The 19413-nt window shown below is 33.1% G+C and overlaps 2 protein-coding genes and 1 long non-coding RNA gene across 11 annotated transcripts in view; 2 read left to right on the top strand and 1 right to left on the bottom strand.

The window, feature by feature from the left end:
* Positions 1-16171, bottom strand: part of LOC119636100 (antichymotrypsin-2-like) — a 30751-nt gene extending 14580 nt beyond the window's left edge. For 6 of the 7 annotated variants that reach the window (XM_038031242.1, XM_038031241.1, XM_038031240.1 and 3 more), the window contains exons 1-2: positions 16070-16171; positions 15818-15945 (exon numbers count right to left, since the gene is read on the bottom strand). In XM_038031242.1, the coding sequence (XP_037887170.1) occupies positions 15818-15878 (61 nt within the window). In that variant the 5' untranslated portion in view covers positions 15879-15945; positions 16070-16171. The remainder of the gene's footprint in view (positions 1-15817; positions 15946-16069) is intronic. The other variant, XM_038031244.1, reaches the window with a different exon arrangement.
* On the top strand, positions 76-3160 carry LOC119636102. The gene is made up of 2 exons (XR_005247120.1): positions 76-323; positions 393-3160. It is a non-coding gene; the product is annotated as an uncharacterized LOC119636102 (long non-coding RNA).
* On the top strand, positions 9273-14247 carry LOC119636101 (serine protease inhibitor 42Dd-like). Of its 3 annotated transcripts, none has more exons than XM_038031245.1 (4): positions 9273-9768; positions 12854-13779; positions 13850-13991; positions 14056-14247. In XM_038031245.1, exons 1-4 carry the CDS (start codon positions 9747-9749, stop codon positions 14178-14180), a joined length of 1215 nt encoding a protein of 404 aa, XP_037887173.1. In that variant the 5' UTR covers positions 9273-9746; the 3' UTR covers positions 14181-14247. The 3 variants fall into 3 exon arrangements, with proteins under 3 accessions (XP_037887173.1, XP_037887175.1, XP_037887174.1); XM_038031247.1 differs by lacking the exon at positions 9273-9768 and adding an exon at positions 12582-12760; XM_038031246.1 differs by lacking the exon at positions 9273-9768 and adding an exon at positions 12582-12795.
* Positions 16172-19413: the final 3242 nt, after the last annotated feature.

The raw sequence follows: 19413 nt of genomic DNA, 5'->3' as shown, positions 1-19413 counted from the left end.
AAGATAAATAACAACAATATTTACATATTTGTCCGAGAAAAGTCGAGTATCAAAAATTCGCCGCGAGGCGAATACAATTTCGTTGTATTGAATTCTTGAATTCTCTTGCAATATTCGATAATGCAAACATACACATATTCTATTTGAATTCTAATCATTACGGAAAAACACATCTCTCAGTGATTTCCTAGCACATTTCAGACAACTATTTAGAAAAACACTATTCTGTACAGGGGTTTATTATCAAAGTTGATAATAGCATTACAGGCAATAATCATCCAAAAACTTAAAGCATTCAAGCTGCGGTTCGCCGCAATAGTCCGGTAATGAAAATATTATCAAACAGTGAATAAAACTACTCGATGTAATTTCTTGAGACTTTTGCATTCTAGGAACGCTAACAGCAAGGTATTGAAGAGTGATCTGGTTTGGAGGATGACGCACTTTTATTTCATATAACCTATAAAATATTTTCCGTGCCTTTGGGATAACATGTTTAGATTATCTGAAAAGTATCTGGTCTGAACGTGAAGATAACAGCACTTGTATGACCCAAATTTCTGCTATTTGGACAAGCTATTGTTTTTTGAAGTGTAAGTGCGAAAATTTGAGTAACGGGCTGTCAATAAATATTTGCATTTAGCAAAAGCAACGGGAGTTCTGCATCACGTGTTCCTACGCTAAAATTTTGGCTGGTGGAATTGATAGGCGGCCGGTTACGTTCATCGATGAAAACGTCGCCCAAGGTCTTCAACTGGTCCTAGATAATCGTTCAATTAAGGTTAGCAGGGTAACAGAGGCTGTGACTATGTCTAAAGAATGTGACATAAGAAAGTGCCGAATGCAACGTGTAGTTTTTGCTCAAAGGTGTAAAAATTGTCGATATGCCTCAAGATGTTCGCATTGTCTGTTGAACATAAAGATCGTAGGTAGGTATCGGAAGGATGAAGGGACGGACAGACAAGCTTGTATGGGAAAATAAAGCGGTATAATAAAAAAGTGGTCCTTCTGTAAGTTCTTGTAAATCTGCACGAAACTAATATATAACGTAGGCTGTTAAGTGTAAGAAGACATTAAGGATTAAGAAGCAATTCTTGTGTTAAATTAAGTTTTAAGCGGGTGTCTTTCAGCTCAGAAACAAGTTGAATATTTCAATATATTTTTTGGATAATGCGTTTGGCTCATTAGCCGAATAGGTTTTTATGGGTTTGATCTAAGTTCATCAAGAAAGAGATAGCATTACTGCTAACTATGGGAATATACTAGTTCACCCCGGGCATATTTCAAAAGGGATGGAAGTTCAAGTTGCGATTTGAAAAAAGTACTTAGGATCATCTATTTTGTGATCGAGAAAGTAAAGGTAAGCAAAAGGCGGGTTTGATTGAGATTTAGATCAAATTTTTTCTTCTTAATGCATTGTTTGGACCTTGCCATTATCTTTGGAATACTATACATGCGTAATTGTACAGCGTATAGAAATTGTTAAAACGTATTGCGAAAACAATAAGTCCGTGTTTACGTTTCGTGCACGTGATGAAGCTTATGTTTGGTTACATGGCTTCCTAAATGAGAAAAGTTGACCATTTAGTCGAAAGAAAATAAATCCGTTGTTTCTAAAAAGCCCGTTCTTGCACAAAAATGAAGTTTTGGGTGTGGTTTGCAGGCTGAAAGATTGATAAATGGTTTTGCAAAACGCTGCAACATACCATACATCCTGTGGTACCATCAAATTATTGCGAGAAAAATACAATAACAATGTAATGTTGAGCATTGGCGTACTTCAATAAGCCGTGAATTCTCAATGACCTTATTTGCCAAGATTATCTGTGTTGCTAGTGAAATGAGAAGTGACTTATGTGGAAAAGCGCCAAAAATTGGCATTCCACGATTTCAGTCTTACAGAAGTTCAGATGCGCTCATTTTCACAAAATCGTTTATAACTGTCAGAATGGCATGAATTAGTTTTTGAAATAAAAAAAATTGATGTTGATATCTGTCATCGTTTAATTTTTATTACAATTTAAAACAAGTGAAAGCGCTACAATGAGTCATGGTCCATTATTAAATCACGCAACAAATAAAGCGTTATACGGGAAGTGGTCAAAAAAGTGTGCCGACCCGAACTATTTTCAGTAGGATTCTCCCTTCGTCGGTTTAAGTTAATAAAATAGCAATTATAGTTTTTGATCAGAATAATAGTCGATTAGTAGCAATTCAAAATACTAAAGCGATCGTGCTAATGTTGGATTATCAGCTGCGAATCCACTTCAGACGCATTGAGGTAGATAATGACCTAAGTAAGGAATTGCTGATAATAAATTTGTATCAACTGCAGTTCCTCAAAAAGATACTTGACCTCAAGGTAGTACATACTCTATACAAAGCCGTAGCTATTACTAAAAATAGAATCATGTTGGTGTGTGTAAATGTGAATAAAATAAAATTCCTCGTCCAATATGAAAATAAATGCAAATGAGAACAAGTAAGAAGGCCATATTCGGCGGGGGCCGAATCTCGCATACCCACCACCACTATGTTATTCGCACTCTACTATTCAAGTTCTTTTATTTGATACCCATATCGTTGATACTGTTAAGAAAAAATTACTCACGGTGTCCACCATACTCGTTTTAAAATTGACCCATTTTTATTCAGATAATATATTTGAGTTGAGGAGTACAAAATAGTTTTAATCATAAACGCTCAAAAAACCTAACTACATGTAACTTTGTGTGGGCATGGCCGAATATATCCGTTTTTGCGCGTAAACAGTACAGTATTTCGTAAAATAAACTCGGAATATTTCAGCCTGGCAACTTTAATAATTTCCGAGTAACGAGGAAAAATCCAAAATTTTTTGTTAAAAAACCGAGTTGCGTTCAATTTACGCTCCACTGCGCTGTTCTGCTCTGACCAATTTGGCCCATTTTCAATGCCAACCTGCGTGGACAAACTTCCAACGAAACTTCTACGAAATTTGAAATCGATATTTTCATTTTTGCGACCAGCAGAGTGCCAACAACACACACCACACGGATATACAGACGTGGGTAAAGCAACTCAGAATCTCAAGCTGATCAAGAATATGTACACTTTAGAGGGTCTCTGGAGCTTTCTTTTGGGAGTTACATATATTATGAAAAAAAAAAAAAAAAAAAAAAACAATATGAGAACACACCCATCTTGCAGTGGTGGGTAGTCAACCCTTATTCACATCTCGACAAATATGATTTACGCTAATAAACGCTAAGTTAATATCAGTAGTCTAATATATTGCTAAAAGTGAATCAGTTCAAATTTAAATAATTAAACATAAATGAAGTTGTGGCCCAAAATGTCATCATGAAGAGGAGGAGGAGAAATAGGAAGGAGCTGGTAAATCTACTAGTGCATTGCTGGCAATTGTGAATAGAGGATGTTGTCGTATGGTTTGATCATAGAAGTACATCTAGGGCATAAAGAAGCTTTCGGGAGTTTACTACAGCAATTAAAGGAATTCATAAATAATTTATCAATAAAATTTGTAGGGTAATTATAAAGTTTAGTATCCAAATTTTTTTATTGAAATATATTAATGTTAATAATTTACTTGAAAATTATTGTCATTATAAATAGTACAAATGAAGATAGTAATACTAAAGCTTTACTGAAAACGAAACTAATGATATAACAAAAATAAATAAATAGTGTATTATGTAAGAGTTATACACATGCAGGTTTTATCTTTTTACACAAAAAAAAGACAAAGGTTTTTAATCACACAAGAAACGTAAAAGAAGTAAGTGAAATACGGTAAACATAACATGAAAAAAAATTCTGACAATTCAAACAATGTCAAAAATGAACTTGATTAGACCATAAAAGTATTTGTATAATCAGATATAAACGCAATTGGTTTGGGGTCTAACAATTTAATCAACCAAATATTATAAAACATAATCATAATGGTAGAGGAAGGGCTAAAGTTAATGTTAAATGACTTGTTCTTGTGAAAATATATGAAATTAATTCTATAAAATTATTAAACAAAGTTATAGAAAATAGAAAAACAAAAATAAATATTGAATCATTTGGTCTTAAGGCACCTAAACGAATCTTAAATTCTTTACGTGATGATAATAAAATTATATATCAAATTATATTACAACGACGATGGTATTAATCAATATATGTAACGAATGATTAAAATTTCTAAAAATCTTCTTATTTAATTTAATGAAATATTAGTGTAGGGTATTAGGTTTATTAAATTTCATACTTTGTTAAAAATATTTCTTTTAATTAGAGTACGTTTTTTTCCTGTTTTTTATTATATTGTTTAAGTTTCTTTGTGATAAACAAATTCGTTCTATAAGCTTCGAGCTAAAAACATTTTTAAAATTAAATCAATAAAAGCCTTTTAATAAAATAAAGCTTTTTTAATTTATGGAAAAAGATTCTATAATTATATTATATTATAATTCATTATTAACAAATATTACATAATTCATCCTATCAAGGTGTCAGGCAATTCATTGCAAATTTTATAGACCTACTGGCAAATTAATCCGTTTTTTTTCTTTATACTAATAAATAATAAAGTTGTGATTTTAATATAGAAATATATAATTTTATATAAATAATTAATTTTAATATTATATATATATTTATATAAATATTGTAATTGTGTACATTAGAACAAATAACTTTATCGAATTGCTTAAAAATTTAAAAATTAAAGACGAGATTATTAGATTATATAAATTTTATTTAAACATTTATATATATAGGGTAAAAATGTAATCTTGAAGACTAATTGATATTCATTCGCGGTTTTCCGAAATATCCCGAAAGTGAGTACAGAGAAATCGGCAAAATTTTGCAAATTTTTTTAAAAAATTTTGAGAAAAAAAAACATTTGTAATTTTTAAAGTATTATTTTAATTAAATATTTTTATGCTAAGATAAGTTGATTTACTATAAATTTAATAATTTTAATTTTTTTATTTAAAAATTGAAATTTTGTTTAATAGAAAAAAGCAAAGTATTACTAAAATTATTTATATTATTAAATTGTTATATAATTTAATAATTTGTTTAGAAAAAAAAAAATTGTTTTCCTATAAAAAATCTAATTTAATAAAATAGTTGAATAGAAATATTAGGTTTTTTAAATAATTTATTAAACTAAAGTTTAGATTAAAATCTATAAAATTGAAAATTTTGGTTATGTATACTGTAACATGCAATTTTACTTAACAATTTCCGCTATGAATGCAACCTTGCATTATATGAATTGTTAGGTTCATGCACGATAAACATTCTGACATTTAAGAGATTTTGGTGTAGCTTTTGGCGGTTTGTTTTGATAGGTGAAAAAAAGGAAAAATATGGAGGTTGTGAAAGACGTAGGTAGTGTCGCGATAAATAAAAGAAGAATGCCTCGTATTAATTAGAAAAAGAAGGGAAAAATAGAAAAATGTGTTGAAATTTTTTTTTTGTGATGAGAGCAGAGAAGTTTAGAAATTTCTGCGTATCCCATAGATATCATCGACCGAAGGAGACCACTAAGTAGGGCAGGATGAAGAAATGCCCAGGGCTTAGGATGCGCCCGTTCGATATGTTTGGTTTACAACATCTTATTTCCCACGTTATTCGTTTTAATTATTCCATAAATTCGCAATAAAATTTTGGCAGGACAGCCAGTCGACTACAATAGTTGTTTTCAATTATTCGTTAGTTCGCGTTTTGTCCAAGATCCAAATGCTTGAAAAGAAAAATGGGCAAAATGTATGTCTGAATTGATCAACTCTTTTTCAAATCTTAACATTTTCGGTAAGCCTTCGATTGAACAATTCAAAGAGTAGTATAGACTGATTTCATCTCGCGAATGACATCAGTTTAGCAAATCCCTGCATACGGCTCCTTTTGACAAATCCTAGGCATAGCCGTTTGCCAAATTTCACAATCACAATATTCTCAGCGATGACGGATAAACAAGGTCTCCCAGGCGCTCAAAATACGTGGTATCTCTAAACAAAATCCATCGGTAGCAACTCATAAGCCATTTACATATAATAGAAGAAAATTGTACTACTGCTAGGTCATTGTTTAAGGAAAGGCACAACAACAAAAGAGAGTTAGTGGCTACACTAAAGGAAAAAATCGTGAATCAGTCAACAGGAACATCATCTATTACAGTAATTAAAAATTTGCATGACTCTGTGTAACAGAGGTTAAATCAATGTGACAAATTGTTGCACCTATCAACAGCAGACCGACTACAACGAGATTCAGCGACAAAAATGATGTGTCAATAGTTTCAAGAGTGATCACAATTCTAAAACATGTAGTTCGGGAAGTTGTATGAAGGCACAAAAAGGCAAAACATTTTGCTGCATTTGAAAAAAAACAAGAAAAGCCGCATAACTCTCAAAATATATCGAATCGGTCCACAAATACTCATAATGATGTGTCTACCTCAAAAGCAGTTACCATGCCATGAGCAGAAACTAATTTCGTTGCGGGGTGTCTTATTGGACGAGTTCAAGGCAGTGTTGGATTCTGACTCGCAAGTCAATACTGACACTAAACACCTCATCAAAGAGCTTCCACTTATTCCAGCCGAAGATAAACTCTGCATTGATGTTGTTGGGAAACTCCAAAAAACCTCAACCCACCGGATAAAGAAATCATCGATGCCATTCTCTGCCAAGCACCAAGTACCTTTGGGGATAGGCTTCATTGCAGCATGCACATATAGATAAAAGTAAACACCAAAACACACTGTACTACTTACTACTCAATGAATACGAAGATAAGAAAATTAACACAAACTTGTGATGTCCATATCCGTAAACACATTGCATTACATAAACAGGGAATTAAAGACTATATTCGTGTGGGAAAAGTTTTTGGACAATCCAGCAAGAGAAATTTGCAACATTTACTACTCGATTAATAGTATTCACGCCAGACAATATTCAGAAATATTCATCTCCGAGATAAATAAAAGCAGAATTTCTTAACTGAAATACTTTAGGCAAGAAACTCTAGAGAAAATCTGATGACTTATACCACCCTAGCACAAATTTAAGAATTATGTAGACTATGTTTAAGCTTTTCCTCTTAATTACATTACTTTCCTTCTAGTGAACACTACGCGGCATTTGAAAATTTTGATTTTTTCATACCTACTGAGTTGTTTTGTCATGGCTGAACCGAATACTAATACTATGGTCGCTGGCAATGAAGAGCTTTTTGCCAATGGTTTGGAAAATTTCGGCATAAAATTGTATGCAAACTTGGCGGCAAGTAATCGCGGAAAAAATTTAATTTTCTCACCATTCTCTATACAAACTTGCGCGGCCATGGCTCGCTTAGGAGCTGAAGGCTCTACGGCCACGGAACTGGACCAAGGTTTAAATTTAATAACGGATGATCTTAACGCAATGGCTGATTTATATCACAACGTTTTATCGCAATACGAGAAAAGCGATATATTGAAAATTGCTAAGAAAATCTATGTTCAGAAAGACCACGAAATTCAGGATGAATACAACAAGTTATTGAATGAAAAGTTTTTCTCGAAAGCGGAAGACATTAATTTCTCCGCAAACGTAGAAGCCGCTAGAGCTATTAACTCTTGGGTAGCGTTAAAAACTAACAATCGTATACAGGATTTAATATCATCTAGTAGCTTAAGCAGCGATACGCGCTTAATTTTGTTGAATGCAATACATTTTAAGGGTGAATGGGTCCACAAGTTTCCTGAGAGGTCGACACGTGACAAGGATTTTTATTTAGATGAGAACAATACCACTAAAGTACCAATGATGCGCGTTGAGCAACGTTTCCGCTATGGCTCTCTGACGCAATTAGATGCTACCGTTTTAGAAATGGACTATAAAGATTCGGATTTATCAATGTTGATAATTTTACCCAATTCACGAACAGGCCTAAAAGACTTGGAGGAGAAGCTGAAAACGACATCTCTAAAGGAAATCATGAGTGTTATGTTTGCCACTAAAGTGATAGTTGAAATACCTAAATTCAAATCATCTCCAAACACACATTTTGTGGGTAATACCGAATTTTCAATTTATTTGAATTATTTCTTATTTATTTTTTTAATTTTCATAACTATATTATCAAACGTTCTTCAAGTGAAATTAGTTGCGAGAAAAAACCCGAGAATACAATGAGAACGCACAAACAGTATCGTTTAGTCATACACGTACGTGCAAGCGCTTCTAAACTCAACTCTACTTTATTTTGTTTATTTTACATTAATTATGTTTACTGCTTATTTACAACAGTGTTGAGAAAAACCACAAATGCAAAGTACAGGCTTTCCCTGCTTAACAGGGCTATCTCATATGGTGCTGTTTTGAAACTGTGTTATTTTGATACCCTACACTACGTGTGCTTAAGGGCATATTAACTTTGTGCGGACATACCGGCCACCCAAAAAGATTCAATGTAGAACTATCTCTTATTATAGGGCCTAAACAGAACTTGTCTGTGCGCCTGGTGTCCGCCCGTAGTCAATCTACAAATCGCAATTGTTGAGATATTTTGGTGAAACTTGGTACACTGGCATGCCGCGTCACTCTTAAAAGAATAAAAAGCACTTCGAAACTCTAAATGGGTACGAAAAATTTGGTTTGGCTGTGAAAATTTTTTGATCCTCCTGCCATATAACCGTTCTTACGAAAACTAAATCTTTATAAAGTAAAAACACCTCATTTTCAATACTTCATGGTGAAAATTGGTTCATAATAGCAAGTTTAAGGCGAAGTCAAGCAATTCGTCAAGTCAATTTGGACCAGGTACACTCATTTTTTTTGGATTGTCGGGAAATGTAAACCCTTTAGTGCCTAATCGGTAATGTTTTATGATGAAAATGTATTCGTAAAAATAATTTGGCATAAAAATTAAGTGAACGAAACTGGAACTATAGTGTTCTCACCTGTTTCATTTAAACTAAGGTATCCTATAGATTAACTTAATTTAAACTGGCATATAGTCTTGTATCGAAATCTCACTCGCGTCGTACGAAGGTCGTACTGTAACAATAGTGTAAATCAACGCAATGTATACCTTATTGTCTAGAATATAGAATAAAATTTAATTATGAAATATCTTTGGAAATGAACATATAAATGAAAAAAAAATTAACATAGGTTTTGTAAAAAAACAAAAAAAAATTAAATTTAACATTATGATGAAATACAAAAATTAAAAATGCAATTAGAAAAATTTTTTTTTTTTTTTTTGTAAAATTTGATTAGAACTTTTTTTATCAATGTTGTTTCGAAACCGTGTTAAGCGAGGGACACATGTTTATTAAACTGTGAGCTATACTTAGATTAAAAAACCCGACACAGTGTTTAGTTACAGAAATGAAGGAAAAAAAAAAAAAACAATTTTCCGGTTTTTGATTTTGTTTATAAACAATCCACAATAATGAGCTGAAACTTGATTTCAATTCTCTCTCAATTTGCAGAGCACAATGAGTGGCATAAAGTGTATATAAAATCAGTTGCCTTTTTACATTGAAGATAATATTAACAAAAGCAGCAGCGATCAGTTCAGATGCCATATAGAAAAATACCATAAGAAATTTGTTAAAACGAAAAAAAATTGAGAAAGTATATATATTAATTAATAAAATTGATTTTTATAAAAGTAAACAATTTGCAAAGTGGAAAGAAATCTCTTGAAACGCCTAAGATTAAATCTATACAAGTGATAAATAAATAACAATGACGTTAACCGGTAACAAAGGTAAAGAAACATTTCCTATTGATTCTTTCCGAACGCACACACATTTTTGTTGCGTGAGATTTAAGATACAATATAATGTTATATTTATTGTGTAGTATAGAATAAATTCCATTTTTTCCTCCCCAAGTGCAAGAAAACGTCTAATTGGAATTCTTTAAATTTCTTATGTGCAAATGATTTGCAAGTGCAAAACACAAGTCACATTAGAGGGGTGCGTATTTTGTAAGAAGACGAGATTTTTTCAAGTCATATTGCTCCTCCGTATCCCTCGCAATAGTATTTTGTTAAAGACATCGACTCTCCGTGTTATTGGGCAGAATATAAGCTTAAAATTGATCTATATTTGGATTATTCATCCACATCCAAAACCGATCTTTGTGAAGAATTCAGTAAAGCGTGTGTACTGCAGATACACTGCTACACTTGACTTTTTAGTTCATCTTACATCAACTTTTTCACAATAATTTTTATTATATAATTGCAGGTGCCTGTCATTGCTTAGAAATATAAATTGGCCTTGATTATTGGTTCAGATGTTGCAATCATTTTTGTTTTGTAATTTGAAGTGACTTTACGAACCCGTTTTTGAAACTTGATATATATTTGTAAACAGTGGTGAAAAGTTTTTTCACTTTTTGTGGTAGGAATATAGGGGAAATAAACGGGCAAATCCACGGCCTCTTCGTCTAATATTATTACGCTTATTAACTCAATCATTTCCTTAAGGATGAAAATAATATAGTGTTGTAGTGAAGGACGCAGTGAATATCGTTTCACAAAAATAGAAAAACCATCTAATGCCTTATAAAGTATAGATATTGAACGTTTATCAGATTTTTTTGAAATTTTCAAAATTCAGAATCAAGAGAGAATGCAAAAATATAAAAATAGCTATAGGAAAACGTAGGCAACTTTTGTTTATTTTTCTATTCTGTACATAAACATATCCTCAGATTAATGTCTATTTTAAGCAAGAATAAATACTGCGATGGCGGCGTGATCCATCATCAAATACCATATGCCAGTTCGTTTAACGCAATTACTCATACAACGACCACGCTTCCCATTCATTCGTTTTTGGGCCAAAACATGTTAGTACACCAAATTTCATCAAAGTCTCTTAAATGTTGCAGTGTGTTCACGCAAAAAAACAAGCTTAGATAGTCCTTCTGGACGTTGCACACAGCCGCACACACTTAATAAAAACAAAAAATTGGGGAGAAAACGATGAAAAGTCTTTTGCTTTGAATTGCGTAATGTAAGGCTGAACAAAAGCTAGCGGGGCACACAAAAGAAAGAAAGAAGGCTTTCTTAGGGAGAAGCACTCCTTTGGATGATGTTTTTTCTTTGTAAATAAAGAAAGAAATACTAAACTACGAATGCCTCCGGCAACCACATTTCAACAGATGAAGCACAGTTTTGGCCTTATTTTCGTTAATATACATGAAGAGGACAGTTTTGTCTTTAAGTCTTAATGATTGAAGCAGCTAACTAGGCTTCTTTTTATTTAAAATGTTGGAACGAGTTTTATAAATATTAGCACATGTCGCACATCTTCGTCGATCACAAATTGAAGTTTGTGACGATTATCTGAAATCTTTGAATACGAACGACTGTGGAGTGTATATGTATCTACCTTGAAATTCCTATGAATAATTGGAAGATTGTATGACTATGAGTAATTAGAAGATTGGAGAGTTGAGTTACCGAGCAACCATTTAAAGCAAGTTATCTAAGTGGGCGTGCGAACGTAACAGACGGAAGCAAAAGTTCGTAAAAAAATTCTGCAATAAGCTATGATTTCCTACAAAGTTTTATATCGTCAAAGTAATCTACAAATGCAATGACCGTAGGATGACAGTAGTCATGTAAAGCACCTACCAAGCTTCCTTCATGAAACTTATGTTAAGTTGCTTTGACATGAATTTCACACACTCAGTTCGCAAATGATCTTGCAAGGCATCGTTATTTTCGTGTTAATAGTGAATAGAACAGAAGAAGCGATTGCTCAAGCATTTTCATTCATTTCAATTACAGATAGGGAAGAGATAGTTGGTAAATGTACAGTTTATGGATGGCTTAAGGAACTGAATTTAAGAACGCTTCTGATATCCTTTGAATGTCAACAAATAAAGCTTGTGAAAATGAGCCCGATAAGCTATAACCAACAATTCAGATTATGTTATGAAGAGCATAAGATTCGTTTTACGCCGAACGTAATGCATTTGTTTGTCTATCGAATTTCAAATGAATATTTGCTAAGGTTTCAATATCGCCAAAAAGAAAAAGTTTAGATTCATGTTGTTGCGTACCTTGGATGCCCATTAAATGTACGTGTAAATTTTTCAGATATTTTAATAAGTGAAAGAGCGTCAGTTGGCTGATTAAAATTGTCAAGTGCGCTACAGTGTTATTTGGTCCCAGCTACAATAAGTGCTCAGTCCGTAAGGGGGTAACACACAACGATTGGGCATGCGTCCACTAGGCTGCAGCCACCGCTTTCCCTATCTTTATCTCTTTATGAACGTCATTGTTGTTGTAATTGGTCATTTAAAAAAAAAAAAAGAAAGAAAGAAGACAATTCTTCCCTTGAGTTTTTGTATAATGTAATCAAATATTTTTAAAGTTTACTTTTAAATCCACCTACACCTACAGTTTTTCGGCTATAACATCTGTGTTCTTTCAACTATCATTTACGACCATCCATCCGCTAAAAAGTGTTTAACAAATTTCCTCTGAATATACATATATGCGTTCTTATGACTCAGAATGTTGTCAAGACTATGGTGTTGCAAATGGTATGATAAATCTAACGTATCCTTGTTGGGTGGTTGTTACCATAAAAGTAATCAAGTGACTAATACTTATCGAAATGATTGGCACGGAATACCAATTTGAAAGAAGATAACACATTTTGTTTAATTTGTGATACCAGGAAAGTCAAAATCACCTGTTCAAATATTTATAATAAATAAAAGTGTTTTAAGCAGAAGTAAAACTTGAACGCAAACATTTTTAACGACTACAGTGATATTCAAAACTCTATCAAAGTGAAGTATAAATCACATTATTTATTTTCTTACAGATTTGTTATTGTTCACCTTTGCCTTTGCAATATCGTTACACACAATAATGGCTAAGTCTACTGGTGCTTCCACGTCACCTAATTATAATGCTTTTGCCGCTGATCTATTTACTCTTGTGGTGGATAATAGTGTTGATCGAAATGTTGTATTTTCGCCTGCTTCCATACAGACATGTCTCACAGTAGCATATCTGGGAGCTGAAGGTGAGACAGCAGAGGAAATGCGTAACGCCTTGAAACTGGGGGAGGGCGACAAGAATGCTGTTATTAAAAAGTATGCAGAACTTGTGAAGTCATCCTTTAAATCAACGAATGCTCAAGGCGGCCCGTTATTAAAAATAGCAAATCGTGTGTTTGCTAATCACAATTTAAAGATTTCCGGAACATTTCAGAAACTGGCCAAAGAATATTTCGATACCACAGCAAAACTTTTAAATTTTGAAAATGCCGCGGAATCCGTGGCCGCAATTAACGGCTGGGTAGAAGAGCAAACTAATAACAAAATTCAAAATCTTTTGCAAGAGGATTCAGTAAATAGTGACACAAGTGCCATATTGGTGAATGCTATTTATTTTAAGGCCAAATGGACCCGGCAATTCAGTGAATCGTCGACACGTAAATCGACTTTTTACACATTAAATAACGGTCACGTGCACGTAGACCTTATGTATCAAGATGATTATTTCCGTTACGCTGATTTACCTGAATTGGACGCTACTGCTTTGGAGATGCAATACGAGAATTCCGACCTCTCAATGCTCATTATTTTGCCCAGGGAAGTTAATGGCCTTCAAAATTTGGAATCGAAGTTAAGCGGTTTCAATATAAGTCAAATAGCAGAGAGACTGGAGGGCGAACACGTTGATGTATTTCTACCAAGATTTCGCATTGAATTTGATATAGATTTAAAGGAACCGTTAAAGAAGGTAAGATGAATTATAAATGAAAATCGCCTTTCGCTTTCGAATAGTAATCAAGTGTTAATTGTTTTTTTAGATGGGTATCACATCGATGTTTTCATCGAATGCCAACCTAGCTGGTTTGTTTGTCTCCTCTGTACCACAAAAGATTTCCGAAGTTAAGCATAAAGCTTTCTTAGATGTTAATGAAGCTGGCTCCGAAGCCGCTGCTGCGACTTGTAAGTATTTTCGTTTTCTTTTTTCTTTTGCTAACAAATTGATTAACATTTTGATTGATTTCAGATTTGAAAATTGTACCAATGAGTCTGAATTTAAATCAGAAAGTATTTAGAGTTGATCATCCATTTTTCTTTGCTATACGAGATAAAACGTCCGTTTATTTTTCTGGTCATGTTGTGCAACCTTAAATATTAATTGTATTATATTGTATTATTTTTTTATATGTAAATTTCGTTTAAAGATTATTTTATAAATAAATTACATTTTCTAGGCGAAATGAATTTCATATCACTTTTTTGAAAAATACTAACAAAGGCGTACAACCAGGATTTGTGGGTTCAAATTGAACGAAGTCTCAATATATCTTAATTGCTTAGTATTTGCATATTATCTATTATTAAAGTTGGAAATATTTTTTCATAAGTAATATAGAAAATTATTTCACATATGAGGCGAAACCACGTATCGATAGTCGATTGGCGATTACGTCATTAATAATATGTATTTACAGTATTCTCTGTTGGAAATCACCCTTTGTGGTAAAAAGAGATTTTCTAGCTAGTTACAGTCCGGCAAATTAAGTTTTTTTTAGTATTCTCATAATAATTTAAGTCTCTTTTCCCTATACGCCTTACGCAGTTGCGCGGCGTATTCTAAACTTATTGTTCAATTTGCAATCCATTCGAACACTTGTTGCAGGACTTTTGCTAATTTAGATTGCGATGCTGTAAATCAATTGGTGTGTTTGTCTGCAGTGTGTATTGTCGCGTAGACCTATTTGTGTTGAAAACATGAGCGAGGTTACACAGGAATTGAAAAAAAAGAATTCGTTTCTTATCTCATATTCAATAAGTCGTGTTAAGATAATAATAATTTGAGGCAGTAAGTATCGAAGCCGGAAAATTTCTAATTAGGCAATAACAAGACAACTAAATGACGCGATGGTTCAACAATTTCTTCAAAATTCAAACTAGGAGATTATTTTGGACTTTTTGTGTTTTTGTTGTCAATAACCGCCGTAGCCACGCGGCTGATTAAAAGCCATTTGGATGTTTGCTATTTCATTCTTATTATTTATATGGGTACACGTTTTGTGTAACCATTATACGGCATTACACAGAGAGTATATCGAAGGATTCTGAATTTTATTTAAATTTTTCAAAATTTTTGTAAAAATTTGCTATGAAGAGATTGCGGAATATTCTCTATGATATAAATAGGTTACGTGTCGTGTACAATAACTCATATATGATGTGAGAAATTTCAAATATATAACATATACACAAGCAAATATATAACATATATAAAAGCAAAGTAAACAAATAATTTTAATATGTGCATGAATAATAAGTAAGTTAGCTAAAGATAAATTATTCCTGCAATATACGAACAAACTAATGCAAAAGATCGCAAATGCAGGGTTGGTCTCCTTATTTGCAGCTATTACTGATAGCAGTATAGGTTGGTGATGAATTTCATAAGAATGATTTTATTTTTGAAAGACTTTTAGTATGATCTGTGGTCTTTTATGAAAAGTCTGCAATAATCTCCTTGTTTAAGTGTTGAGCAAAACATTGGACCCTCTTGCATTTAGTTGTTTCTGGTAATAAGTGACCAAGTGAGTATAAGAGAACAAATGAGCACAATTGACCGCAAATAGAGGGCTATTCTCTGTATTTGTAGTTATTACTCATAACACATCGTTGATGAATTTCATAATGAACTTATTTTTGAAAAATTTGTAATAAAATTTCTATATTCTTTTTTCCATTTTAATTAATTATTTTATATTAGTGTTATTTTTACTTATTTTTGTATTACTTACGATAGTAAGACAAAACACGTTTTAGTTTGCTTTTTGGGAAATATTCACTCAGTTCATGCATCCGATGCGATGAAGTCAAATGGAGCACAGTTTTGTTTATTTTTAATTATACTTGCAGCACAAAAGATCTGCAATGAATTTCACAAATGTAACGCTTAGTTAAAATGAATTTCTTTATAATAAACTTTAGATATTGGTGTTTTTTATTATTAAAATTAAATATTTTTTATTTATTTGCTTTCTAATACTTACGAACGCAACACAAAGCACTTATTATTTTAATTCGCAAACTCTGTATTCAAGCCTTACGCATCCGGCATCAAAATGGTAATAAACATAGTAAGCAGTAAAACTAAAGTTGTTTTCCTTTGCCATATGTTTCACTCTTGAGAGACAGAGTTGCCAAGCTTCCCAGTTTAGTTTATAGAAGAATATAGGAATACCCTAATGGCATGGCAAATTAAAGCCCGAAAATTGCAGAGAGCCCACAAAGGGAGGCCCAATGCATGTGTGCGTGTGTAAAGAGTGTAAAGATTCGTGAAAATATTTTTATTATTAGAGATTAGGCTAGTTTGTAATGTGCAATGTGTGTATGCAATGGCAATTCACGATTAATTAATAATAAAGCAAAGAGAAAAAGGTTCGACGGCTGTACGATCTTACTTTGCTTGACTCGAGGACGTCTACTCAACGAATATACGACTTCAGAACTTGATTTGCGGACTTTCACTTAACGACTGTTTCTCTGGGCTTCTTTCCAACGTTTCTCCGCTCCTTATATTCTCCACTGTGTACTGATACTGCTGTTCTTGTTTGTGAGTAGAGAGCAAGAAAACCCGAAAGCTATGTTCCACTATAGATGTGTCCTTTGACCGATTTGACCCGTTTGATATATCAATCCATCTGCAAGAACTTTCAATGTTTTCGCCATATTTGAAGGCAATGTCTTTATTTCTGTGAATAAGAAAACGCTTATCGCAGATATTACAAAGGCAGAGAGAAATTTGGTATTGGTGAGATATATGTATAATTTGTACGCTCTCCCCTGCTGTCTGCTGAGTATTGCAAACATATCGATAAACTAAACATGCACTCATCCTTCGTTGGTGGATATAAAAAGAAAATAATTCGTGCCAAAAGATTTTATTAAAAGAAGAAAATTATTAACACACACACACACATACATCCACCCATAATTCACATTTGTTTGTGGGTTACATTTTTTGTGCAGTTAGCTGCTGTTGCTGACTGAGTTCTTGCTCTGCAGTTTCTTGCAGCATTAAATACTTTTACTGCTTTTGTCGACCACAGGGCCAGCAGACATACTTGCCTCACACGTCTCATCTGACTTGTACAACCTGGCACGGTTGGTAATTTCCATAAATATTGCCATGCAACTCAGGGTCTTTACAATCTTTCTTTCATCCTCTAGGTGCTCCCATATTCAACGTTGAAGCTTTTCCTTTTTATAACGCTTATCTTCTTGAGCAATTGTCACTATAAAACTCTAAGCTATGAATCTGAGACTAACAAATTTTTCTTTGTAGACAACAATCGCTTGAAGTTTAATGAAAGTCATTAATTTCTGGACTTGTTTTCTACACTTCCAGGCTTGGTTTGTTCGTATCTGTACGCAACTACTGCTTAAAGTCTTAAAAAATGAAATATTTTTAATATATATTTTTCTTTTCTAGTTCTGTTTTTACACCCCCCTCCTGTTACTTGCCATTAGTCTGTCTCTCTTCTCGAATTTTATATTAAGCACACTGAAAATAATTAATTAATTAATTATTCTTAAAGCGGCACAATACATGCAAAACAAATGAGAACGAATATATGCTTATTCTTAAAGCGGCACAATACATGCAAAACAATTGAGAACGAATATATGCTTATTCTCAAAGCGGCACAATACATGCACAACAGTAAGAGAATAAGCGTATATATTCTCAATAATTCGAAAAATGAGAGAATAAGCGTCCAATTTGTTTACATTTGTTGAATAATTGTTCATATTTACATGCTTTTCATCCTTGGTCCACGATAACTGAATTTTAAACTTAATAACCATAAATAATAATAATAAACTTAAATACCATAATTTCGATTCTCAAGAAATATGTTGATCTGATCAGTAAATGCCTTATTTTCTATATTAAACCCGTTTCTATATAAACCCAGTTAATTTATGGTTTGAACTGTTGCCATTTGGCAGCGCCTAAGTTCCTTTAATGTTTTGTAATTTGTATAAAAACATAAGTATAAAAATGCAAAGAAACCATGTATCAAGTGGATCAAATTGGCCTCAACATTATATGGGTGCAGATTTTCTCAGGTCGAAATTTTGCTTTCTATGGAGCGTGATTTGTATTTACGGTTAATGTCCTTTTGCAACTCGCTGATTAAAAACCTCGCATCACTTTTGCTCTCACAAGAGAAGGCTTGAAAGTAACGGAACATTGTTGTATTTTCCAAATATTTGACATGATCAGTATTGCGGACGTTTATCTCAAGCATAATAGGTTGCTTCAAATAAGTTCTCGTTCTTTTTTATCCACTTCGTGACTTCGGATACATCGTTGAAATTTTGTTGTAAAAACATCGGCCACATTTTCTAAACTTTAATTTGTTGCTTTACATTACCTATTATCTTCAACTTCTGATGCAGCATGATTTTGATTTAAATACTTCAGCTCGGCCTTTTAAGGTTCAGCGCTCTGATTACAGGCATTGGATAATTCAGAATCGGATAGACGTTCAATTTGAACATTTTACAAATTCTGCACGTGAACTTCTAATAACTCGGCAGCATTCTGCAAATCTTCTTATTGTTGAGATTACTCGCATTTGCTTATCCAAAAGTCAATCTTTTTATTATTTATCATTACATGTTAGTCTTCGATTTTCTTAACATTTTCACTTTATTTTTCTCAGCTTGTTTCAAATCTTGTTTCTTGTCTTCCATCTGCATGTTTAGTTGAGTAGGAAGATTGCCAAATTCCCACGTTTTCCTTATCAATATTTGCTAATAGCTTTTCAGCCAATTTCCAGTCTTTAGCACGTTCTGTAAGATTTGCGGAGAACTCGTCGGTTTCGAGTTTAGCTCTTTTATTGTTACAAGCAATCAGTTTTTCTCCAATTTTTTGAACATTAAATCGATGCACTGCTTCCCCGTCGTACACTTCTACCGATATTGTAATGGATGAACGACCGTTTTTAATGTAATCCGAGTCTGTCCTACTGCCCGTCTGATGTCGGTCCATGCATTTTTGCGTTTAAGCTACATGTTATGGAATTTGATGCATTGGCGTGCTTTCGACCATTTTAACCAACTCCCCACACAACTTCTGGCTATAATATTTTCCAAAAATTACTTTGCTAATATTTTGGTTTCAGTTATGATATTTTGCTTTATTCCACCTTTTAATAAGCTATTCGATATCAATTTTATAGTCGAAGGAATTTTCATCCGTCAGTCGTCATTTCAGTCGACCGGTTTAATTTCGCTACCGAGCTTGTCGACTTCACACTGAACTCGACATAGACGGCAATAAGCGTTCCGCAGTCGCGTTTACGGATCGTAGACGAACGCTGCA

Source organism: Glossina fuscipes, unplaced genomic scaffold, assembly GCF_014805625.2.
Source record: "Glossina fuscipes isolate IAEA_lab_2018 unplaced genomic scaffold, Yale_Gfus_2 27, whole genome shotgun sequence".
Lineage (NCBI taxonomy): Eukaryota > Metazoa > Arthropoda > Insecta > Diptera > Glossinidae > Glossina > Glossina fuscipes.
Note: the sequence above shows the minus strand (reverse complement) of the source record. Positions and strands in the feature narration are given on the sequence as shown.

Bases quoted from the DNA above. Each gene is read 5' to 3' on its own strand.
- LOC119636101 (XM_038031245.1), top strand. From the start codon at position 9,747: ATGACGTTAACCGGTAACAAAG. The intron at 9,769-12,853 runs GTAAAGAAACAT...ATTTTCTTACAG, and splicing joins GACGTTAACCGGTAACAAAG to ATTTGTTATTGTTCACCTTT. The intron at 13,992-14,055 runs GTAAGTATTTTC...GATTGATTTCAG, and splicing joins CGAAGCCGCTGCTGCGACTT to ATTTGAAAATTGTACCAATG.